The following is a 25859-nucleotide window of genomic DNA, read 5'->3' on the forward strand; positions in this document are numbered from 1 at the left end:
AAGTGCTGGTACTCCATACAGGACACTACTGGCTCATTAAAAGCACTGGTTTTAAGAGTGTTTGCTCTCCAGAAGCACAAACACAGTAGTTAGGCGTGGCTTTACTAATAAGAATGGGTTACTGCCCACACAAACCCTACTTAGCAAAATTTGAGCAATGAAAGACTAAAGAAAAAATAATGTTCTAAACTCTATCCCCGCAGTTTTCATGCAGCTATTTGAATTCAATTACTTATGAACTGCAAGTAACAAAAATACCTCTGTGACAAAAACAGTAACCCACTGAGCTATCCACATAAAATACAGCTCTGTGATCTGCATGGTACACACTAGTTGCAGAACACACATTAACCATCTGAATTACTTTCGAAACTGCCACTAGAGAAAACTCATATATTTCTCCAGTAGGAATATTAATTACTACAGTTATCTTGGCATTTTCATTGCTGCCCCAAAGCTGTTGGACTTACAAGGAACTCTGCAGCTGATGCTTTTAAACACGTAAGTTATTTCTAAACACAGTTTCCCCCACCCGCCCCGCACCAGGTGTCCTGCCTGGAGGTCTCTCTCATTGCATGGATGGGAGCAGAGGATTATGCTTGTGCCGCCTGTAGGAGCCAACCATGGTGTCTCCTAAGGAGCTACTCTGTTGTACGGGTGAAGTGTTGAGCAGCGATCAGACAGCGGTAGCAGGAGCGCCACATTCATTAATGCACCGGAGAGCGTTGTGAGCTGCGAAGGGCATCAGGCGAGGCGATTGAGTAGGGTCAGTGACAGCAGCTTAGCAGCAGTTTATCGCTGTGGATGGAGAACTACTTTTTCTACGAGTTCTTCACCAAGCTAGTGCCCAACCCATTTCCAGGCCCTTCAAAATACTGAGGTCAATAATATAGACCTGCACATACAATGCCTTCAGAATAACAACTACGAAGCATCATCAAGGTGTGCATATGGAGGGAAGTATAAGTGCAGGTTAGTGTTAAAACACAATAGTTTGGTTGAACACCACTTCCAGTGAAGACGAGATTTGCATGTTGCTGGATTGATCTTTTCTGTTTATAGTAATGGGCAGGCGGTGTCACAAAATCTGCACTGGATCCTGCTACTTCCTGCCCCTGGATCCACCTCTTCAAGACCTTTCTCCAGGGGTGCCACCTTGTGCAAATATAAAACATCTATGTTCTGCTGCAATCAAAGTGATTCTTGAAATCTAAGCCTTGAAGCTGGATTATTGATGTCTAACGCCCATTGCACTACCCTTTATGTCCAGGGCTAGAGCCTTCTTCATAATATGGTTTGTTCCAAAGGCAACAGTGAATTACATGCATGTTCCATCACAGTAAATGCACACAAGCAAATCCTAGGTGCCTGCCTCTGAGCTCAGCTTCCAACTCTATTACCCTCAACCACACAAAGACAAACTTATTAAACAGCAGAAAACCGAGGCACAGACCTGGATTCTAGCATTAGATCCCAGAAAAATGCTCCCAGACTGTTATTTACTTATTGACTTCGTGTGAAGGTGGAGTGTTAAAAATGTAGGTTTCAACAAAATCACACTGCACCATATTTTCAAAATATATTTATTACTACTAGTTAATTTTTATTCTGTGAAATGTCGTAAGCATATATTCCATTTAATAGTACAAGAAATACCTTAAAAAAACACGATCATCCATAGTGTACAAGCAGGGTAGTTGCTTTGTCGTGTGCTGTGTGTATGCGTCATATCCTACCACTTAGCCTAGGAGGGTGTGCTTGACTGGTCTTGTGAAGGTGGGCTTGACCCCGTGAACGGCATTGATCATTAAGGGCCAATTTCATCAGTGCAATCTTTCCCACTCACCGTCACTGGTCTACAGCAATTGATTCCTTGTTTACTTTAACCAAAGGCACAGAATAAGAGCAGAGTTTTACTGAACAGATCTTTAGACAAGATCCCTACACCCTCCATTTGTATCCAACCCAAGCTATGTCTGACTGGTGTCGCCCAAATAAAAAGACAATTTATCCCTCAACACGTTTCAGTACAGTCTGGGAAGTTCAGGAATAACATTCACATTTTGGCACCTTCAAGGCCACCGGAAATTTGGGATAAAGGCAAGAAACGTGGTGAAGACAATGAAGCATCCACACCAGGCCTATAAATCATGGCGCACGACTAAGGCCACTGTGAGTAGAAAGAGGACAGGAAGAGCCCAAAAATTTAAGTTGAGACGGGAACTATGAACCGGGAAGGTAATTTTAGGGGATTATGGAATGGAGACATGGCACAAAAGGAGCTTGTACAAGAGATTAGTTCCAGGGAAATGGCGGCTGCATATATTTAGCCCTGTGGCAGTAACAGAACTCTGCACTCTCAGCTCCATGAAGGGCGATACTAGAGCACTCGAACCTGGTTAAACCACACTTTACAATGCTGGTTATGTTAATTTCTGCTAGGACAAGCTTATTTAGACGGGTGGCTGACTAATCTAATTGCAGGAAAATAATTTAGAAGGACAATTGGTCTTATTGTGACCCAAAAACATATTATTATACATTTATGGATGAAAAAGGGAGATCTTAGAAAAACATTTGGAATAAAAAGACGGGTAAGGGAAGAATGAGGCTTTGACTAAGACGAATGAAATAAAAAATAAAGTGGGCAGTACATATAGAAAAAGAAAGACAATAGACTATAGCAGATATACAATTATGCCTTTCTCAATCAGAAGGGTGATTGATGCTTTCTACTGAATTACAATTAATGAAGTAGAGCTATGTAACAGTGCCTATTTCCATATACTCTGCTTCTAGGTGTCGACAGGTACGACAAAGGGGCACACAACGGGGCCGTTTGAGTAATTGCTCCTAACTTAATAGGAAATACTTAGTATATTAGCCTGATAAACTATTTTGTTAAAACACTTACAATGGCACACATGTTGAAATACTAATATTAAGAAATACTCCTTATTATGAAGCGAAATTGCTACCTGAGGTTAACAATGGTTTTTATCATGCAATTGTAAGCAGTCTGTTGTCAGATTTGGGGCAGTGGCATGTGCTCTGACATCACTGACGCAATTCTCAGCTAGCAGAGGCTCCCCACACAATGGTTAATACAATATCTCGGGGTAAATGTTACAGCCTGCGGTATTTGTCCTTTACAGCGGCCATTACTTCGCAGAGGTACCATGCGCAAGCGCAGTTTTTTGTTTATGCGCTGCAGCTCCAGCCCTGAGTCTTCTGGTAAATCATGTGTATGGGGCATAAGTCATGCACAGTATGTCATTCCTCAAAAACCATGGTCTGTGTTGGATAGAGGTCCACAGGACTGAAACAAGGAAGTAGTGTTTCCAGAAATAAGACTATATCAGGCTATGGTAGTAAAGCTCGTAGTAGCACTGTGATTTTGTACGCTTATGGCTGGGCCACATGAAACAATGTGGCCATCAAGGGCCCTTTCAGCCGTACGATCCACATAGGACTATCACTTAAGTTGAAGTACAGGCGCCTCAGACTACGCTGATTACAGCAGCTGATTACGCCAGCATTATTGGTTGTGAGTTAGCGCGAGGCACCGTTTACACTACACTGCACGTCAGTAAAACAGTCCTTAGTGGGCCCGCGTTGATCGTGTAACATGGCTGCCGCAACTGCATTTGTTACAGTTCGACTGAGGTGATAGCGTAAAGCTGAACCATGTGTTCAGGTTATGAGCCCAATGTATTAGTGCTATACACAGTCGCGGCTCGCTCCTATGTAAAAGGGAGGGGAGGGTGACGCACACAGGGAAGGGGGGGAGACACATTTAATAATTTTTAAAAAAGAAAGAAAGAAAGAAAAAAATGTACCTCCTCCATTGCCGCCGCTCCTCTGTCAATCGTCGCTGGCGCTGCAGGCACAGGCTCCCAGCCTGCCCTGCACCAATCCTGACGCTGCTCAGAGCAGCATGAGGATTGTTTGGGAGCGCCCAGCCAGGCAGCCAGGCAGACTGGGAGCCTGTGCAGGCTCTCTCCAACCAGCCTACAGTACATGTGTGTTTGGCCGGCCCGAGACGGCCGGCCAAACACACATGCGCTCTGAGGGGAGTGCTCGGTGCACTCCCCTCCAAGGCTGTCATCCCCGATGCCCCACCCCTTTCACCACAAAGGAATAATAAACCTAGTTTATTATTCCTTTGTGATTAAAGCATTGCCGCTTCTGCTGCTGGACGGGGGCGACGCTCCTACGCGGAGGAGCCGCCCCTGGTTATACAGCTCAGTGTTATGTGTACTGTTTTTAAAGTTCTTTAGATCTTTGCTAAATTCTCTGAATGTACTAACATATAAGGGTGTAAAATGTATTTAAATGATTTTACACTGTGCTGTTTTAGTTTTGATTTTAGTGTTCATGAACGCTTTCTTCGCACTGTGTGTGCGAGATAAAGAGAAATCGTAACGGTTGAGAAACTTTACATTGTAAACCAGTGAATTAAGAAGAGCCCATGTACAGATTGGGCGGACTTACAGAGTAAAAGGTACGCAGCAAATTGAAAACGTCTGTTAAATTGCAATGATTACTGCACTGTGTAAAATGTCTTTACATTTATGCTTATCACACATCAATATATTTCTTGGCACAGAAAATAGTAAGGAAAATCGAAAGTTCATTGACACATGGGAGACAGCAATCTATCTTCTTAAAAGTGCAATGTCAACCTCAAAGGCAATTTCTAACACAGGAGTGGCAAAATAGGCATATTTTCAACTACCACCTTTTTGTTTAAAAAAACCCATGTTTCACTTCAAGAAGAGAACTGGTCTTAGACGCCTTTGCTTTCATGTGTTATTGGCAGATGAGTGGATGATACATGTTAACGTGTTCAAGGCTCGCAGAGTTAGCAGCTAGACACAGGACTTCACCCAACAGCATTCTGCTCTGAGGACACCTGCTTTCAGAGAACATGTAGTGTGGGTCACCAAATCCATAAATATTGATGAGGAGCAAAGAACAACATCATAATTTGCACATCTTTAAAAAAACATAGTGGTCCCAGAAGTAAATTACCCATGACGTTTTGTACAAAAATACAGGTACTATTTAGAAATATATTTCTTTAGCAAAATTAAACAACCCCTTCACATTATCTACAAAACGTACTAACTAAACAGCTGTGTGCCTAAATGTCTTAAACTGCCGAGGAGAACAATCATGGCTGAGAAAGAACTGTGAAGGCTCCTGGAAGAAATGGTTCAGATCTATAAAATCAGTGCAGTTAATGTATATAGAAAGAGAGGAGGGACTAAGGAGGCACTGGCGTTTCTTGCAGTGCACATCAATTCCTTCATATATTTTGGACCTTGGAGCCTCAATTGGGAGAGAAACAATTGCTCTAAATGGCAGGTAAGGTGCGCCTCTGCTGCATGGTTAACTCTGGGTGCCAGACGTCCACAATAAAGATGAGCCTGAAGTCATGCGCATCTTGCCATACTTCATGCTCAAAAGAGTCGTCAAAGATGAGCACCTTCCCTTCCTCCCAGGACCTGGAATATCAAAAGATACATTACATTAATGTCACTTTAATGAGGGGAAAAAAAGCTACTTACCTTTGGCAACATTCGTTCTGGTGGACACTTTGGCCCTCATTCCAATGTTGGCGGGCGGCGGAGGCCGCCCGCCAGAATTCCCCCCTCCGAAATACCGCGCCGCGGTCAAAAGACCGCGGCGGGTATTACAAGTTTTCCCCTGGGCTGGCGGGCGGTTGCTGAAAAACCGCCCGCCAGCCCAGGGGAAAACGACCTTCCCACGAGGATGCCGGCTCGTAATCGAGCCGGCGGAGTGGGAAGGTGCGACGGGTGCAGTGGCACCCGTCGCGTATTTCAGTGTCTGCAAGGCAGACACTGAAATACTTTGCGGGGCCCTCTTACGGGGGCCCCGCGACCCCCCCTACCGCCATCCTGTTCATGGCGGCTTTCCCGCCATGAACAGGATGGCGGTAGGGGGGGTCGGAATCCTCATGGCTGCGGAGCGCGCTCCGCAGCCATGGAGGATTCACACGAGCAGCGGAAAGTCGGCGGGAGACCGCTGACTTTCCGCTTCTGACCGCGGCTGAACCGCCGCGGTCAGAATGCTCGTTGGAGCACCGCCAGCCTGTTGGCGGTGCTCCCGTGGTCGGTGGCCCTGGCGGCCACCGGCCGCCAGGGTCAGAATGACCCTCTTTATCTATCTACACATTCCTCACCCTTTGAATATCCCAAGCTCCAGAGTGGCTCTGGAAATTTTTCCATAGCTCTTCCATGCCAGTGTGCGGCGCTGACTCCGCGTCGATGCCGGGAGCGACATCATCATGATATCACTAAAGTCATAAAGTGATGTCTGTTTCCCATCAATGTTTTCTACACCAGTGAAGCGAAAGCACAAGGATGACATGTGAGTAGAGCCGCAAAATAACAACCATCCTGGCACCTTAATGACCACTGCAAGAGACCATCCTTGTAGAGGGACCTACAATTATAACAGAGAACCAAATTACAAGATGTGGAGGAGGCCAGATCAGTGAGGAATCTGGAGGTATGTAGAGTTTCCATCAGAAAGAACATTACCAAAGGTAAGTAACTTCTTGTTCTGATGGATACTTCTACCTGCAGATTCTTCACCTTTTGGAAAGATTAACTAGCAGTACCCTACTTGGAGGAGGTGCTTGAAGTAATAGACTAGCAGACCAGACAAGAAAGTCCTGAAGTACCAAGCAGGCAAAATTACTGCCCGATGCATTTATGAATCCAGTCTGTAATGTTTAGCAAAAATGTGGCAATACCCAATGTTGCTGCTCTGCAGATGTTAGCCACAGGGACTCCTCGTGCCAAGACTGACATGGAAGACTTGATTTTGGTAGAATGGGGCCTTATGCCTTTTGGAGATTCTTTTCACTCTTAGGCATAACTCATCTCAATGGATGAGATGAGTTCTTTTCCCAGCAGCTTTGCTTTTCCTGTTGCCTACAAACCCTACACAGAAGTGGTTATCAGTACAGAACTCTCTGGTTTGGTCAATATATAAGCTGATGCCCTTTTTGAGTCCAGCCCGTGCAGCCTCTCATGGGATGTGGTGGTGGATAGAAAGAAGGGGAAGTAATTGAATAACTCAGATGGAAAAAGAGTCACAACCTTGGAAAGGAAAGCAGCCCTAGTTTAAAGAAACAACTTGTAAAAAAAAAGTGGTAAAAGGCAGACAAAGCTGAGTACCTGTAACTCACTGACATGCCTCACCGAAGTAACAACAACAAGAAATACAGTGTTAATAGTCGATAGCCGTAACTGGTAACTATGAAAGGGCTCAACTGTTGAACCCATAATAAAAGTTAAAAATAAACTGAGGTCCAGTTCGGGCAAAGCAAAAGGAATAGGGAGAAACATATTGTTCAAGCCCCTGAGGAAGTGCAGAACCATGGGAAACTTAAACAAGGATGGTTGGCCTGTAAGACAATGCTGACAAGGCTGCTAGGTAACCCCTGATAGTCCCTACCGTGCCACCCTGTTGCACAAAGGCGCAAACAAATTTTAAAATGAACAAAAGATGGGACTTCACGGTAGCCACCTCATTTTCTGCATACCAAAAGAAAAACATGTTTCCTCTTCCGAAGTACACCATTTTGGTAGAATGATGCTGAGCAGATATTAATTCCCATCAATTCCGCTGCCAATTGGAATTCAGCTAAATTACCAAGCTCATACTCAAGGCATGAAGGTGGAGGCTCTAATGATTGGGATGCAGGACCTGACCCCTGACTGAGAAAGAATGTCCGGCCTGAGAGGAAGATAAAGCTGGGGGCACAGTGAGAGGAGCAGGAGGTCTGAGTACCATATCCTTCTCAACCAATTTGGGGTGATGAAGATGCCTTGGGCTACGTCTTGGCAAATTTTGCTTGGGACTCGAGGAATCAAGGGCACGGGAGGAAGCACATAGTAAAAGGTAAACTTCCCTTCAACTGAAATGCATCCCCATGACTTCTTGGCGATGGGTAGTGAGGGCACAGAACTTTGGGCACTGCGCACTGCTGTTAGTGGCAAAGAAGACCACCTAGGGGGGGGGCCGCCCTGGGTGAAGGTGTCCCAAACTACCTTCAGATGGCGATGCCACTTGTGGTCTGCAAGGTAACAATGGATGAGGGTGATGGCTTTAATGTTCAGAGAAACTGCCAGTTGTTCAATACCAACCAAACACTGTGTTTGTTAGCCGAAGACCAGAGTCAGAGAGCTTCTCATAAGAGAAGGTGCAAACCCTCCCCCTTTCAAGTACCACATTGTGTTGTCTATGCTAAGATAATAAAATGAAGGTGAATAAAATGTAACTGGGCTAAAGGGCACAAGCGGCAGGCCTAGGTGCTAAAATAACGTGCCTAAAACATGACTAAAAAGGCTACACACTCTCATTAAGACATCGCTCTACTTTCCAAGAGGCCAAGAAGAAACTTAGACAGTTGAAACATTCACTATGCAATGCTCTTCCCTGCCCGGCTAATGGGGTGATACCGGAGGGGACACTGTTCTTCCAGACCCCAGAATTGGTCTGGAGTTGGACTGACCAGCACCAGCCACCCGGACCAAGCCAGGGCTCCCAGGAAGGCCGCCAGCGCAGGGCCAGATCACGACGATGGTTCTCCAACATCCGCAAAGCTTCCCTCTCAAAGGAGGGGGCCCAACAGGAATGCCAAAAAGTGAAGGCAGCGGTGGTATCAATGAGCAGCAGTGAAGCATGTCCCCTCTCCATGTTGGAGGATAAGGGTGCACGGAACTTAGACTCAGATCAGCACCTTTGGAGATTTGAGCACTGACTTGCCAACTGTGACTCCTGGGACCTCAGACAAAATTATATGACCTCTTTCTCCTGTTGTTATAATTCTGAGATAGCGAATGTGTGAGTGAGCAAGGGGAGGTCAAGGAATGAACGTTAAACAGGCTTTGCCCCATGCCACAATGCAATGTTAATATTGAATGCAGAGTGGGGAGGACCTAGAGAAGACTGATAAATTCCTATGACCCCAATGCAAGCAATGCACATGGGTCCTCCTACAAGCATTTGTGAAGTGCTTGATAGTTTGGATGGGGGTAACTGCCTGCTTGTTCTAGGGAGTGGGAGTTCGGGTGAATGTTGTTTGCTGTTTAAAAGTGAATAAAAGTCACAACCTGCTTGATTTTATATCTTTGTCTGACGCTGGGTTGATGTTGTCGCAGGATAGGATAGGGCTGCTGGAGGGGCCCGAACAGCAGATTTGTGAACTGGAACAATGGCTACACCCATGACTTAGAAATTACTCTCCTGGAATCTTAGGGAGATACACTCTATGACAAAACAATACAAAGTATTTTCCTACCTGAATAGGAGAGGGATCCATGTAGCACTGCTACAAGAGACACACCTCAGGGGGCTGCACTACACAGAAGACAGAGATGTCAGGCCTATTACACCACCTATACGGCATCCGCAAGGAGCACATCGATTTGGGTCAGGGCTGGGTCCCTTTCAACACATAGGAGACTTAATAGATCCTGAGGGTAGATGTATGGTGATGATGAGCACCTGGAGGGTTGAGATATAGCACTAGTTAACATTTATGTCCTGAATATGAACCAGGGAGCTTTTTCTGGCGAGGTTGTTGGACCTACTGGCCACCTATCTGGTTCAGGCCACTATCATAGTTGAAGACTTTCATTGTGTAGCAGACCACCAGGTTGAACGCTCACACCCCCGCTGAAGAACTCAACGATTCTCATATACCACTGAACGCATTCCTCTGTACACCAGATGTACATGGCCTAGTACACAGGATATAATATCTGGCCTGCACAATATCAGACCACAATCCAGTACTACTACAATTGTGATGGGAGCTCCACAAACCGTGCATTTCTACATAGTGACAGAAATCCGAATCACTGGAAGATTTGCAGTACCAATAGGTGTTTGGGGAACACATTATGTGATATTTCAAAGAGAACCGTGTCACAGCCTCATTCCCTTAGTGGAATGGGATGTCTTTAAGTAGGTGATCAGAGGAAAATGCATAGCAGCATTTGTGAGTATCAGGAATACCTTACTGCGGGAGGTCATGGGAGCTGAGCAGGAATACTGAGAGGTGGAAAAATGCAGGCCAGGGCATCAAGAATTGCAATAAACTCTACTGGAGGCAAAAGAGAAAGTGGTGGGCCAGGTAGAATGACTCAGCTGTTTTGATTATAAACAGTATATGGTAAGAGCTCATGCAGAACGAGACAAAACTGGTTCCCTGCTGGCTTGGTTTGCTAACTCAGCTAAGAGGGGCTCAGGTATAGTCGAACTTCACATGGAGGGGGGCTCCCGGTTACATAGACAGGGAAAGATCAACAGCAATTTCTTGTGGTACTATACCGGGCTCTACTCTGAGCATTACCCAACATGAGGAGGATGTGATGCACAGCTTCCTGGCACCGCTGCTCCTCTCGACCCTCACGCAGGAAGATGCCAAAGGATTGGGCGGTGCAATCACTATTCAGGAGATAAGAGCAGCAATAAAAGGATTAGCATGGGGAAAGATGCCAGCGAGGGATGGGCTTCCAGTTGAGTTTTATGCGACATATGCCAATGAACTGGCTCCCAAACTGGTGGACCTCTATAGGATGGCAAGGGAGCCGCTATCCAGCCTCGAAAGAGAAGGGAACAGATATCGGAGGATTCAGATACATAATAATCATCACTGCATAGCACTATATGCAGATGACCTTGTAATATTTCTCTGGAATATGACTTCAGACCTAGTGGGAGCTAGCACCATGCTAGACGAATTTAGCTCCCTGTCAAGCCTATAGGTCAATTGACAGAAATCTCCCTTATTCCCCTTGGGAACGAATGGCCACCCACTGGAGGGACTGGATGAGCTCTGGTGGGAACCTCACTGCCTATCCTTTCTGGGGACAAAATGTTTCCATGACAGGCAGGATTTTACTGAACAAGAATGTGAGACTTGCTATTAGATCGTGTAGGTCGCGTACAGAGTTATAGAGAATGCTCCCACTTTAAGTAGCAGTAGTCAATCCCCGACTGCTGTATTTTTTCACAACTGCCACAAGTTTGGGTCCCCACAGCAATGTCCAGAGAATTAGAGACCCTGATGATGACATTCCTGTGGGGTTCGGGCACTAGGAGGGTGAGACTCTCTAAACTGCAGCGTCTGTCAAGCTGACGGTGGACTGGCAGTACCAGAGTTTGAATCCAACTATCTGGCCGCTCATCTCCAATGGTATAGACAATGGCTGGTGGGCAGACAGACCTTGGACAGGGCCGTGGGGTCATTTGCCCCAACTCTGTCAAGATTGAATGGGGTATTACTGAGGATGGGATGACCTTCGGGGGAGGATATCCAGGAATTTACAGTTATGCAACACTGTTGGGTCCCGGGCCTACAAAAATCATGAACACGCATCCCACATTCCCCTGAATTTCTTATGACAATGTTGAAAGCCTTACCCCATTGTAACAGTTGGGAGGGGATAGCGGAGGTGACGAAGGTGGGGGGGCTTGTTCAGAACAGGCGATCTTCTACCATTTGATGACTTCCATTTGGACTTCCACAGGGCCACTTCTTACTACATAGGGCAGTGACAAAGGCACTTTGTAACCATTGGAAAACTGGACTGGCAGAACCATGACCCCAAAACACTTGTCAATATATAGAAATATTGGTGGGCACTATCAAAACAGTCACATGCTTATATAGGGCAATACGGGAGGACATGCTTCGATCCTTAGATACCCTGAAGACACAGTGGGAGGAGGATAAGCAGATCCACATATCTGACAGAGACTGGGCAGACATACTGGAAAGGGTCCAAAAGGTATCCAGGAATCTCCTATTTAAGCTGATTAATTACTTTATCCTTCATAGAGCATACATTATACCAGGGCATCTCAACACATTCTTCCATGCAGCAGATGTGGCATTCCTGTGGTGAGGGGAGGTTGGAGCTAAGCTCAAACTCATGCTGCAGTACTGTCCCCCAACCAATGGCTCACTGGAAAGAGGTCACAACGATGGTTGCTTATACCATCTCTAGGGAGTTAACATCCTCACCTGGCCACTGTATTTTTGGGTTGGTTCCCTCATACCTCTAAAATAAAGGTCACCAGTAGGTTACAAGACCTAGCATTCATTCTGGCAAAGAGGGAAATAACAAAACACTGGAAGGCGCCGGGGACCCCGCATAGCAGCTTATCATAAAGAGCTCCAAAGGTGGGCTAACTTTGAGGGAGATGTGCCCCTCAGAGAGGCCAGGAGGGACCTGTGCTCAATGGAGGTGGCACGGGTCTGGGAGGCTCTGGTGGAGCGCCTGAAAGAGCCAGACACGCAATCCCAGGAATTGTCAGTGGGGAGATTACCGGCCTCTGCCCCCTAACCACACTGAGAAAGTAGGTGGTGGATGTATGTTCAATATCCAGCATCACCTGAACACACTCTTCACTGGACCCTATTCTATACCCCGACATATTGAGGGCTTCTTTGCCTCCTGCAGAGAACAGACTCAGCTACCAGAATCTAAAAAAAACTTTTTGTACATTGCGGGGATGAATCATGGAAGACGGGGGAGAGAGGGGAGTTGATGCAAGTTTGAGAACGTTGTACTGGTTTTTATAGTGAAGATGCTTGACCTGTGTGAAGTGCCTTCAGATGTCTGATTTCACACATGACAAGTTACTGTATCATTGATAAAACCTTCAATAAAATATGTTAAAAAAAAAAACAGCACTGGAATCTGAGCCAATTTTGCAACAAAGAAAACAAAGATTAGATGTCTCGAATCCTCTGAGAATGCAGGAAGGCTTGAAGTGATATAGTATCTATGAGGCACTAAGAAGGATCCTGGTCAGAAGATCTGGGCACACCGATCAACAAACCCAGGTCGAACAACAGAAATGCTGTTAAATGAAAGTAGCGTAGCACCATCTCTGAGGACTTGGACTACGGGAGCAAGTTATTAAGGTATGGAAATAATGCAACTCCTATTCGCCTATGAAGTGCCGTTACCACGCCATCACCTTGAAAAAGACTCAAAGTGCAGGCATCAGATGGAAGAGGAGGCCCCCAAACTGTTACTGGGTGGATCCCACTATAACCCGCAGGTAACTCCTGTTTGACTCCAGGACTGGAATATGAAAATACTCATCCTGCAAATCAAAGGACACAATCCAGTTTCCTGTTCCGAGTGTTAAAGGCACCTACGCCACAGTCAGCATCTTGAATGTCTCTTTGGGGAAAAAGAGACTCAAGATGCTGAGGTCTAGATCTTGGAAAAAAGACCACCGTCCTTAGTGGGCAACAATCTCCTGCTCTGCCACCTATGCCACTGGCTCAGCCAAGCCATGGTAGGCGCCAAGAGGTATTGTGGAGCATCATAATCGTTGTCTACTCTCTAGATGTCCAGAATAATTTCCTAATAGATCATAAATGGTTTCTTCATGAGAACGGGTGCTGTGTTCTTGACCATATAGTTGTTCCTCAATGAAATGTTGAGCCTCTCTCCTAAATTAGTGAAAATCTTTGTCACCCGATAGCTACAATGCTAATAAAGGGAGAGATGGAGGTTTGGTGAAGGAAGAGATGCTGCGCAATTAATATGGGCCTTTGACAATGGATCCACTAGCGGAGTTGGCGCTGAATGTGAGGGTGTCAAAGGGACTTGAGGCATGAAGGAGGCAAACAGCCCCGAAGGAAGACCCCATGAGGAAGGCCATAAAACACCCCTGAAGAACTCATGAGGACCCAAAAGCAGTCCAGGGGCACCATGTCTCTTCTAAATACCTCCAACTTGGCACTTAGGAAAACCGCTGAAGCTGTACCTAGAGCAGCTAAGTTGGAATAGGGTTAAGCAGGTGGTTTCCGAACAGAAAATGGCAAAATCACCACCAATTAAGGCTCAAGGGACAACTGCACTGGGTTCGGAAAGAGCCAGAAGGCTTACCTTTCCTATGTTCATTGTCTTATATCTTTTTCTTGTGCTTACATTTCTTCTGTCTCTTTGAAGCTGCTTGACCTCAAATGGAGGCAACAGTGTTGTTCAGCCTGATGAACATCCCAGGGCTTGGCCATGAAAGGCTTTGTTTTTTATTTCTTGAATTAAGGATGCATGGCCTGACAGGACACACAGGATCTAGAGTCTAGGTATCAGCCTGAACACCACAGTTAGATGTCTTGAGGGTCAATAACAGATATTTGACCCTGACAATCCCTGAAGGCTTTGAAGGTTTAGGTGGAGACATGACAGCACTTCAGCTATGAACAAAACTGCTGAAAAACGTCTAACAGAACTGCAAAGAGCGAGCTCTGGATCCGTCCTAAAAGCGGGGAAACAGGAACTTATGTCGGCATGCGGGGTGTTCTCTTAATGACTATGGTGACGTCATTATGATGTTGCTTCTGGTGTCAACACAGAGTCTGCACCACCTACTGGCGTGGAAGAGCAATGGAATAGTTTCTAAATCCAGTCTGGTGCCTGGGATATTCAAAAGGCGAGAAATCTGCAGGTAGAAGTACCTATTAAAAACATACTTATGCACACTACTCCCAGCTAAAGTTATTTATGTATTAAATATTTCTAATGTTTTATGTAGTCACAGCAAAAACACAGTACAAAGTGTGTAGCAATGGGAAAGGGGAAGGTGGAAAAGCGAGGTAAGGGAAGAATGGAAGTGAAACCTGTGTTCATAGATTACGGGGCTCTGATACCTGTGTCTTTTCAGTGATGGCTAGTGTCAAGAAATCTGGCATTTCTCTAGATCCTCCGCCTCCCAAGGCTTTAACTACGAATGCCAGCAACAAACAGTGGGGTGCCACTCTGGAAAAGGAATCAGTCCAAGTTCACCGGTCTTCGGAGGAGATTCAGAAGACTTCCACTTGGAACTAGCTAGCTGCCATTCCACAAGCTTTGCTCCAGTTTTATTTTCTGCTCAGGGTTCATGTAGTCCAAGTGAGAACTTACACACTGGTGCCCCAAGCGTATGTATAATGTCAAGAGGCCATTTGCATTCTGGACTTGCCTTGTCTAGCCCAGGAAATCTGTCAATGGGCAGAGCCAAATCTACTCTACCTGACAGAAGTTTATCTGTTGGGGGTTGAGAATGGAACTGCTAACCATCTGAGTTTAATCTTTCTGTCCTCAGTATCCATGAACATTTCCACGATTCTGTTTCAGGAGATCACACTTTGGTTTGGTCACCCATGGATGAGCCTGTTAGCTTCAATTGGAATGCCTTGTTCTGTATGTTCTGCGCTTCCATCTCCAAAGGATTCTGGCAGGGGAACTGAGGGAAGGGAAAAGGGCGGATAGCCTGTCCATCAAATGACACACAGTCTTCAATATGCATTTCCCTCCAATTCCTCTTAACTCCTTGGTGCTAAGAAAAAGTGAGGGCAACCATTTTAGAATCTCCTTGTTGTTTCAGGTTGGCCCAAACATCCCTTGTATCAATTTCTGGCTCAGTGGTTCATCCCTGTGGCTAATCTGGATTGTTTCATGTCTGTTAAGAGATCTAATTCTGCCCAAATTGTCCCTCTCACCCTTACGGTTGGAAGTTTGGAATTTGAGATGGTAAATTTGGAAGCTCAGTGCTGTTCCTCTGAGGTATCTCGCTATACCCCACAGCCTAGGTGCACTGAGACTCTAAAAATATATATGAGGCACTGACTCCCATCTTTCTATAATTTGTAGATTGAGGAGAAATCGTTCACATTTGATGTTCATAAGGCCCTCTCTTTTTTGCGAATTGTTAATCATCCATTCATTACTTCTAAACACCTACGGCAGAGCAAATATCTAACTTCATCCTGCGGCATAACAAAGGCATCGACCTCCAGGGGCCCCCCTCAGGACAGTGCCCTGGCCTGAGGGGGGCCCTCCATGTTCTTTGCAGCCCCCCCCCCAAGTCTTGTTATGCCACTGACTTCATCTAACCCCAGCCAATGTATCTTGTCTGATTTCTCAACTGGCTATCATACTGGATACTTATGGAGTTCAGCTACCAGGGTCTCTGTGAGGTCGCTCATGTGGAGCTTTCTAACTTCATGGGCAGATTTCAAAGGGGCCTCTATGAGAGACATTTCTAACACAGCCACCTGAGCTTCTCCAATACTGTATGTAACATTATCAATTGCAGATTGATGGAGGCTTTCTGCAGATTTTCTTTCTCATGTTTTGAGTGTTATTTCTCCATGAGCTTGTTTTCTAATACGTTTTAAATTTGTAAAATAAAAAAGATTGCACAACACACTATTACACAGCTTGATGTTTGTTGCCTTGTGGTTCCTAGTGAAGGCTTGGATAATTCCTCACATTGTAAGGACAGGAATGAGGAAGACAGATGCAGAAGTAATGACCCAGTTATCTAATAGTAGTCTTCATTACTACCAGTCTTGGTCTTCTTATCACAGTCCTTCGTTTCCACTCTCCTCTCACAGGACCTATAAAAAGCTTGTCAGGACTGTGATGAGGAAGAACAGGACTCAGGGTGATAAAGATTACTGGTAAATAAGCAATACATTACTAATCCTGATGAAAGGATGCAATAGCCTAAAAGAACATTAATATTTATTTAGATAGGGGTTTGATCATTGAAAGACAGGTGTTTACTCTTTACGCTCTAAATTATCAGCATGTGTTCTATTTTATTCAGCAGAATACACTTTGGCCATATTGTACACCCATGTTGTCAACGGTTGAGCAGAACATATTAGTTCAAAGTATTAAACACAACACGATTATAGGAAGCTTTCTCAGCACCCAACAAAGAAGGAACGTTGGTAATACAAGAAGATGGCCTATCTTTCACTCTGAATGTCTAACAAAGACTTTGTTTTCAAGACTTCCAGAGCTCTAAAGTAAATGAAAGGGAACAGGTAATGACACCCCTTCCAAATAAGTAATCCTGGACATTTCTATTTTACACACAATAGGGAGTAACTCAAAGGGGATTGTTTCCACAGTATGGATCTGCAATAGAGCAAACATGGGACAAATGTATATTTTCCCTTTTAATGAAAGTAACCACGCACGAGGTTTACGAAGTTAAACGCTATCGTGTACATTATCTGAAATCGGAGAATGAGAGAATGAATACTTTATTGGCACAATTAATAAAAATCATCGCAACTGCCATATAAAAGAACATTGTCGTCAAAAACACATTAAAACAGATGGATAAAAGCCATTTTCACGCAGATTGCTAAAAACCCTGTAAAACTGTAATAACATATTTGGATGCTCTATGTAAGCACTAAAATCCAATAACCGCATCTAGTCACAGGTGTCTTTGGTGCCAACTCGGGAGACGACTGGCAGACAGTATCTAGTGAGGTGCTGCTTTGGTTATTCGTATAAAGGGCAGATTAAAATATAGTTTACCTGGTCTGGAGACTGGGAGAAAATTAGTACAGTTAAGAGGAAGGGCTGTGTCCATTCTTCGTGCAATGGGGCAGGCAGTGTTTAATTTGAACACGGGCTGATAGCTCAGTCAATTTCTTGGTTGTTTGGCACCTGCTTAAAGAGGTTTTCATCTTTTAAGATGAATTTGGCCAGGTATGCCATATACTGAGGTGTCAATCCTTTAAGACAAAACAGAATTGCCTGCCGTCACGATCTAATACCATTAGAGTTAAAAACGTTTTTAAGATACAGCTTTCGCCAAGGTAAGAGAGCAGGGCATATACAATGAATGTGTAGAAAGTCTTCCCGGTGATAAGCGCAAAACCTGCATCTCCCACTGTTTGGGGGTGTGCGAAATTTTCGAGATGCATCCAATGAAGGGAGTAGTTCAAGTCTGACGTGGAGCACCTTTGTTTTTAGCATCTTTTTTAATAGTTCTGCCATGTATAGTTGCGCTTTTGGGGCCTAATAATTGTTAATTGTCATCCATGAATGTGATCGCCTTTGAAATTTGTCATCATTGGTCCATGAAAGTCGCCTGATTTGCTTATTTAATAATTGATTGAAGAGTTTGTGTGGTACAGACTTTTGCCATAGATCTTCTGCCTGCAAGTGCTTTAATACCGCGGCGATTCTCGAGCCCATGAATTTGCAACTTCCGGCAGGTTCATTCCTATTTCTTCCCACATCAGTGCTTTTAGTGTATTTGGTTGCGCCTGTCTTAGCATAGAGGCATATTTGAGGAGTGTTCCATCCTGTACCAATGCTTGGTCCTGAATTCCAGCCTGATTTGCTCTGGTGCAGCACTGTGTGGAAGTCGGAAAAGAAGGCGTAACACTTTGCTCTGGGCGATGTTCATGAAATCGTGAAACTTGCTGGGAAATATTTCCAGACCATATGCCAGGAAAGGTAAAAACTTTGCCTTGATCACTGTGAGGAGATGACTCCAGGTGGAACTTTGCAATCTTCTCGATAGGGCTTGTATGGATGCAATTTGCGGCCCATTCTTGATTTCAAGGTATTTAGGTGTAGGCGATGTGAACGGCGCTCCTGCAGCCAGATGCCAAGGTAGATATAGCTGCTAATTCTGCCTACTGGCAGATCCCCACAAAGCCAATGCTTTTTCTTGATTACTCACTTGCCAAAGATGACTACCTTTGTTTTTTCCAAATATACCGACAGCTCATTAGTCTTGTAGTACTCATCTAAGCTGTTTAGTACTTTTTGCAGGCCTGTGCTTGGGAGATTCAATAGAACAATGTTGCCTGCATATAATAATGATGTTAAGGGCTGATTAACCAGTTTGGGAGGATGGGAGCTAGCAGCATTCAATAGTGTACACAAGTCTGCCAAGAATAGATTGAAAAGCATCGGGACAGTATGCAATCTTGCTTGATGCCTCTATCTATCTGGATTTTAGCATTCACTCTTCTATCGCCTCCTATTTTTATCCTTGCCCAGTTGTCAAAGTATAAAAGCTGTATTCCTTTTAAGAGTTCCGGAGGGTTATTGAGGTTCACTAGCTTCCTCCACAACCTGTGCCGTTCTACTGAATCAAACACTTTGGATAAGTCCACAAAGCAGGTGTTCAAGGCCAATTTCTTGTTTGTGTATTTTTCCGCTAACATGGGTAATGCTGTCAGGTTTTCCAAAGTACTTGATGAGGGTCAGAAGCCTGTTTGATTCAGGGGTATCAGATTAGGCTTGGTTGCCCATGCCTTCAGTTCTTCTAGAGGAGGACGGCAAAAAAGTTTTGCATTAATGGCGAGCAGTGCAATCAGGCAATAGCAGTCTGGGTTCCCGTGAGGGCCCTTCTTGTATATTGGATGAAAAATTGCTCCTTTCCAGGATTCCAGAATTTTGCTTTCAATGACACAGGTGTTAAAGATATCGCAGAGCTGGCTGGACCAAGACAGGGTTGTGTTTTAGAATGCCTGAGCGGAGGCTGTTTGGACCGAGAGCCCTACTCTGTCTGAAGCGTTGAATTTTTCACCCAACCTTTTGTATTTCAAAGCAAAATGGGTTCAACTCACCACTAGAGTTTGAAGTTAATTCTGCCGCATACTTACTGCTGTAGAGCTTCGAGATATGCTCAATCCAATTCTCCTCTAGCTCTGCATTTCTTTGGATGCCGGTGGTCCCAAAGTCCAGTTGATTCACAACTGACCACCAGGGGCGGCTGTTCTTATTGTTGGTTGCCTCCACAATTTTGTTCTATTCCTGGTCTATGCGGGCCTGCTTTGGTTCCCATACAGCCTTCTTATATTTCTTTCTTAGATCGTGGAAGGCGCAGAGGTAGCTATTGTCCAGCGGTTGTCTCTTTCGGAGTCTGGCTGATTTGTTAAGTTGTTGTCTTTGTTATGTTAAGGCCGGCTTGAACCATTGTTTTTTGGTTGGTGGAGGACCAAACCATGGCCCGTGATTGGGTTGTAGATAGTTCCTTAATGCTGATAACCTTGCCTCCCACCTGGTGATTATATCTGCCCGGATCGCTTGGTTAAAAAATATGTTGGCTTTCCATGCCTCACATTTCTCCAAACACAGATTTGGCCATCTTATGTGATGTAGGTGGGTTCCAGGATCCTGTTCCCCTGTCTTCTGTAGCAGCGCTGTCTGATGATTACTTGCTAAGTTGTGGGTGGTGGTCGCCTTCACATTTCACCTCTAAACTGAATTATTGGAAATACTTAAAGAAGGCTGTTGAGGTAAATGTGTAATCTAGGGTAGATGCAGATTTCTTTGATTTATGAGTCTGATCCATTGGGCAGTCTTTAGGGAATCGGTTGTTCAGGGCCCTCAACCCTAGTGCCTCAAGGATTCTTACAAGAGGGTGATCACATTTATCCTTATCTTTAAAGGGTGATACTTGTTGCAGTATTCCCAGGCTCTGACCCAAAGCATTTTCTCTGCAGCTTCTTTTCCCGTGGTTGACCGTGTTTAAGTTAAAGTCCCCTGTAATGATCCAGGAGGCATTCTCGTACAAGCCTCTAAAGGCTAACAATTCATTTTCTGTTGTATCTAATATGTGCTGTTTATGCGCCGCATTTGGTTTGATATAAATATTTATTATTAAAATGGGCTTAAAAGACTGATCGAGTAACCAGTTTTCGATAATAACTGCTAACATGTGAGCTGGTTGCAGGTCAATGCCTCATTCTAAATGCAGCACTCGGCTTTCCTTTCACAACTAGGCATGCCACAACAGTCAGCCTTAAAAAAACAACTGAAAAAAGTAGTTAATAACTGCTATCAAGCATGGCTATTGCACTGAGGACTGGGCTACCTCTTTCTTTTCTGTTGTTTATTCCACATTGTTCTGTTGAGCAGCAGCTCCTGCCTGCAAGGTGCTGGGCTTCTGGGTGTGCAGCCTGTGCTTTGTGTGGTCTCATCTGGAGACTGGTAGACTAGCAGCATGGTGCAGGACAAGCATTGTCAAAACACCCCTTGTAGAAAGATGGGAGCACAAAAAGACCCACAGACCTGTATGAGGAAATCAATATTTTACCTGTTCCTATTCAGATACACATGACCCTCTTTTCAACAGAAAGGAGTGGGGATGATGTTAAAAGGGGCTTATCTACAACATGGACCATTATCACATTTCATAGAATGGGCCAATGCTAGATCTGTGAGCTTTTGTTACTTGGCAAAGTTTCAGTTGGCTCCAGGGGGATTCATGCTCAACAAAATGGAGTGCCTGTGCAACCGGAAGGCGCAAAACCTAAAGGCAATGAATGAGGTCTACTGAGATTATCTTGTAGGGAAATGTATCAGTTCCGTTGTGAGCCATAAACTTGTAAAAGTTGGGAAATTTCCTGAAGGAAAGATTGCAACAGTTAATTTCCAATCTCAGTCTCAAGGTGGGAAATGCAAACAGGTCAGTCTGTAACATTTACACTGCTCAACGACTTTTAATGCAGTTCCAGGAGGAGCAGGCTGACTGCATTTTGTGAAAAAAGCAGGTTGAAAAAGGAAACTTTAGTATTAGATCCATGTATGTGGGAGGAAAATGCCACACATTTTCATTCACTCATGCTGAGCTGCTTACTGTTTGGCTGAAAGATCTCTAAACTTTCCCTGAAATATCCCCACTGCTTTTGTGACCACAGTTCACCTACATTAGTGACCTGCATGGAGAGTAAAGACCGTGCATATCGGGAATTGCCCCTCAATATTAGCTCAAACTCGCCACTTTACTACTATAAAAGAAATTCTTGTTGTAGAAAAGCACATGCAATTGTGCTTAAGAATCATACCACTGCTAGACATAAAATGCACTGTATGATTACTGGACGGGCCTTGTTCACAGAAAAAACGAGAAGAAGGAGAAGAATGAGGAGCAGAAGGAGGAGAAGAAGGAGACGGAGAAGAAGCAGGAGAAGGAGAAAAAGAAGGAGTAGGATAAGGAGGAGAAGTAGATTCAGGAGGAGGAGGAAACAAGAGAAGGAGGAGGAGGAGAAAAAGAAGGAGAAGGACAAGGACAAGTAGGAGGAGGAGAAGGAAATTAAGGACGAAAAAGAGATGATGACAATGATGCTGAAGGCTGATATTACTTTTCTGGATTTCGAAGCAGTGGTCTGCAGATGGCTAGCATTCAGCGCACTCAGACACCTTGCCACCGATGTGAGGTGCAGTTACACTGTTTAATAAAATAGCTTAACTGTGTCAACAATGTTAAGAAACACAAAGTAAAGAGTCCACGTGTTACCTGGTATCATTTGCGCAGCGAATCCTGCATCCCTCCTTGGGTATGACCAGCCCCAAGTGCATCCTCAGGCGACAGTTGGTTGGGCCAGTGTGAGGCCAGACGTGAGTACCGGGGTGCATGACTGAATACTTTATCTGGAAAGCAATGCACACTTCTATAAACTGCACCCTTCACCAGCTATGCAAAATGTTTCACATAACAAAATAAAAGTGCAGACACATGCAAACACAAACACACACACAGTTTTTACTTTGTTAGAGAGCCCCTAGTAACAAATAACCATCAATCAGAGGTATAAATTACCTCAACGGGAAACAACGTGAGTAAAAAAAAAAATGAAGCTTGACTTGCAAGGGAATGCACCGATCACTGTACATTTCAGTAAATGGATAGATTGAAAAATATCAAGTGTGACTTGCTAGAGAACAGTCTACAACTGAAGCGTGGGTCCCGGGTGAAATAGCTACTCAGAATGCCAGCACTCTTCTGAGCTGTGCTCTCTAAAAGCCATAAAAAACAACCTGAAGATGTTGGAAAAAACGAAGAAATCAAACCATTATCAGGGCCTTTCTGATTTGGGTACCAGGGTCGATGGTGAAGGTGCCAGGATTCTCTTTGTATGTCACTGTATGTAGACGTCGCCAATACTGGCCTCCAGTAATATAGTTTCCACTACATCGACCTGCCACTACATCATAGGGTAAGTTTTTAATTACATTTCTTGACACCACCGGTACTCACCTTAATGAGTTAGTGTGAGGGGAATAAGGAAACGTTTTTACATACCTACATCACAATGTTGTAGTACGTCGACTTAGTGGATAATGTAAGGATGTTAATGGCATGCTATAGTGTCTTACCCCCCCACCCCTCCCGGCCAGGATTAGGGGTATGCAATTTGTTGAACAATAGTTACCACACAGAGCCAGAAGGTAAGTACACACAGCAAGGAGGGGTTAGGTAAGGCCCAGCTTTATTTACTGTGTTATTTGCAGAATTCCTCTCCTACAATATCTGTTAAGGATGATCATGAAAAGGAGAGGGATAAACAGTCTGAAGGACATAAGAACAGTAACCAAAGTCACACAGAGAGGGGAAGCTGGAAATGCTAAGCCTTCTACGAACGCATTGTTGGTAACAAAGAATCTGGGTCGACAAAGACAACTAGAAGACATCAATAATCCTCTAGTTTTGCACCCGATTGAAACCATGACACATTCGCCAGTCACCGCTATATGGAGGACCTCCTCTGTGTCATTGGTGTGCATGTCAATATGGAAAGGAAAGTGCACTATCAAGCCTGCTGGAGTAATCATACATAGGTTAGAAAACATTGGTGATAAGAAGAGCACCAGTGGTATCCCACAAGTTGGATCATTGGTACCATCTTTATCAGGGTTTTTAGCGTGGAATCCATTACATCGCAGCAGATTAGGTCCATCTGCCACTTCCAAAGCTGAAAGGCATTCAACCAGCTGTTTAGTTCTAAGAAGTTCTGACTGTGGATGATTCCGTTCATCCAATAAGTTTTATGGGGAGTAGTACCTGTAGGATAGGTCTGAAAATAGCTGTCTCGCTTCTGGCTAGTGAAGGGTTGATTTCGTTAAGGGGGTATTAGCTACTAGAAAGCTACCCACCCTGTTCCCAACTTCTTTGACATATTCAGGAGACACACATCCTTGGGTGAAGGATATGTATCTTTCACTTAGTCAGCTAAGGCAACAAGGCCTGTAGTGGGTAGGAATTGAAACGTAAGAAATGCAGCATTCAGATTCCCTAATCACTAACTATTGTATTAGTGGGTAGTGGTGTGTTGGGACAGAAAAGACATCTGCTTGGAAATGGACATGCACCCTTGCCCTGAGTGCCCAATTGTACTGATGTCTGGGTCCCTAATGCTCAATTTCGTTGTCATCTGAGGGTAACAAGATCATGTGTGTGTGCCATGATATAGGCCTGTCTCACAGATTGCAGTCTTGTTGGACCGGGAGGGGTGCCCAAAGTGCTACTCTCATACTGGTGGAAGGGTACTGCTGTTGCTAGGAGTTAAGCAGCACAAGCAGGGTGGTGGTAGCATACTATGTAGTGATAAGTAGAAGTGAACAAGGCCTTTTTAACCTGTATCACTAGAGTGAGGCCTACTGCCTCATTCATTTAAGTTCCACTGCTGTGTGTTTAACTAACCCTTGGCCTACTTTGGGTTGGTGTGTAGTGCTGTGCAGCAAATGAGTGGTGAAACTGTACTAGGTGTAGGTGTGTCTGACAAGGGTGCAATACAAGGATAATGAAGTACTGAGCAGTGTGTGCACTGTGAAGGCATAAGCTGGATGTATCTGTGCCTATGAGTGGTATATTAAATAAAGGATACAGTGCAGGGCAGTGTGTGTAGGCTGTATACATGCAATGGGTGTATGTGTGCCTGTGGATGGTACAATACGTGGAGGACCCTGGGTTCCATTTTGGAAAACCAAGGCCTGCATGGTGAAACATAGAGAGGAGCTGGAGGAATCCCCCAGACAGATTTGTGTATTGCTGCATTCCTGCAAGCTGGATGGGACACACACTGGACAGAGGGAGATCCAGGCTTCCCTTCAAAGGGCGCTCTTTGATTCAGTGAGAAGTGACAAGGAAGGAGCCCAGGCACATCTCAGGAAGGAGATGGTACTGATAAGAGTGATAAAAGATAGGTCTGGCACCCTGGGCTAACCCTTTGATGCACACATAACTCTGGCTGGCATGTAGGTGAGAACTCTAGTCACTCCTGTGGACTGTGTTGTGGGGCTATCAGATATGAAGTTGTTCCTGCTGTGACAATCTGCTTTCAAGAGAAAGAGAGCACACAGGAGTGGGCACTTCAAAAGAACAGACCCCCAAAGTAGACTTCAAAGACTTGCACTCTAAATTACACTTGGTGTCTGGAAATGGACTATAAGAAGGGGAGCTTGAGACCCCAAAAATCGTCATCTTCCAGTCAGCCAGATGAGCTGTGTGAGGAGTGAAAACTCTGCAAGACTTCTGCCTGTGACCATGGCTGGATGCCAAGGCTAACTAATCTCCCTGCTGAGTGAGGGGACATCACCCAGGGAATCTACGTCTACCTGTCTTGGAGCCAGGAGCACCAGAGCCTATCTGCTTGCCAAGACCAGGGTGCTCTGTGAGGAAGATGAGAGTGCTGGAGGGAGCAAGGTCCAGTAGGGAGCCCTGCTGAGTGAACTCCCTGTGCGAGGTGTTGAAGCAGATATGCTAATTAGAAATTATTAATGAATGTTTACATGCTTTGAATAACAAAAAGGTAATTGAGAAATTAATTGTAGAAAAATTAATGTGTACGTTTTAAAATGTGCCCAAGGAGACTGACAGCCAGCTTATACGAACTTGTACTAAAATGATTAAAAATGCATAAAATATTGAAAATGAACAAAAATAATGTAGTAGTATGTCATATTAAAATGTATAACCTATGTTTTTGAATTATATTGTAGAGTTAACTTAGCCGAAGTTGTGGCCTAGTTTTGCCAGGCCTCATGCAGAAGCTGAATTTCTAGCGCACTGCAGAGAAGCTAGTGCGTTGAACTGTCCCTGAACTGCATATGTTAATAAAATCTGCTTAGCTAGAATTTTCTACAATGTACCGACGAACAGGAGATGAGGGACTAGGATATGTAACAACTTTGGTGCAAGACAGACTCGATGTACTTTTCCAGGACTTGAACAATAGAAGCACTGACTAGAGAAGA

General features: G+C 44.6%; 1 protein-coding gene across 4 annotated transcripts in view; it reads right to left on the minus strand.

The window, feature by feature from the left end:
- Positions 1–1567: 1567 nt before the first annotated feature.
- The window catches only part of ASPH (aspartate beta-hydroxylase), a 590871-nt gene continuing 566579 nt past the window's right edge, over positions 1568–25859 (minus strand). For all 4 annotated transcript variants that reach the window (XM_069220239.1, XM_069220242.1, XM_069220243.1 and 1 more), the window contains 2 exons: positions 22123–22256; positions 1568–5510 (listed from right to left, as the gene is read on the minus strand). In XM_069220239.1, the coding sequence (XP_069076340.1) occupies positions 5360–5510; positions 22123–22256 (285 nt within the window). In that variant the 3' untranslated portion in view covers positions 1568–5359. The remainder of the gene's footprint in view (positions 5511–22122; positions 22257–25859) is intronic.

This window comes from Pleurodeles waltl, chromosome 2_2 (genome assembly GCF_031143425.1).
Source record: "Pleurodeles waltl isolate 20211129_DDA chromosome 2_2, aPleWal1.hap1.20221129, whole genome shotgun sequence".
In the NCBI taxonomy this organism is placed as follows: domain Eukaryota; kingdom Metazoa; phylum Chordata; class Amphibia; order Caudata; family Salamandridae; genus Pleurodeles; species Pleurodeles waltl.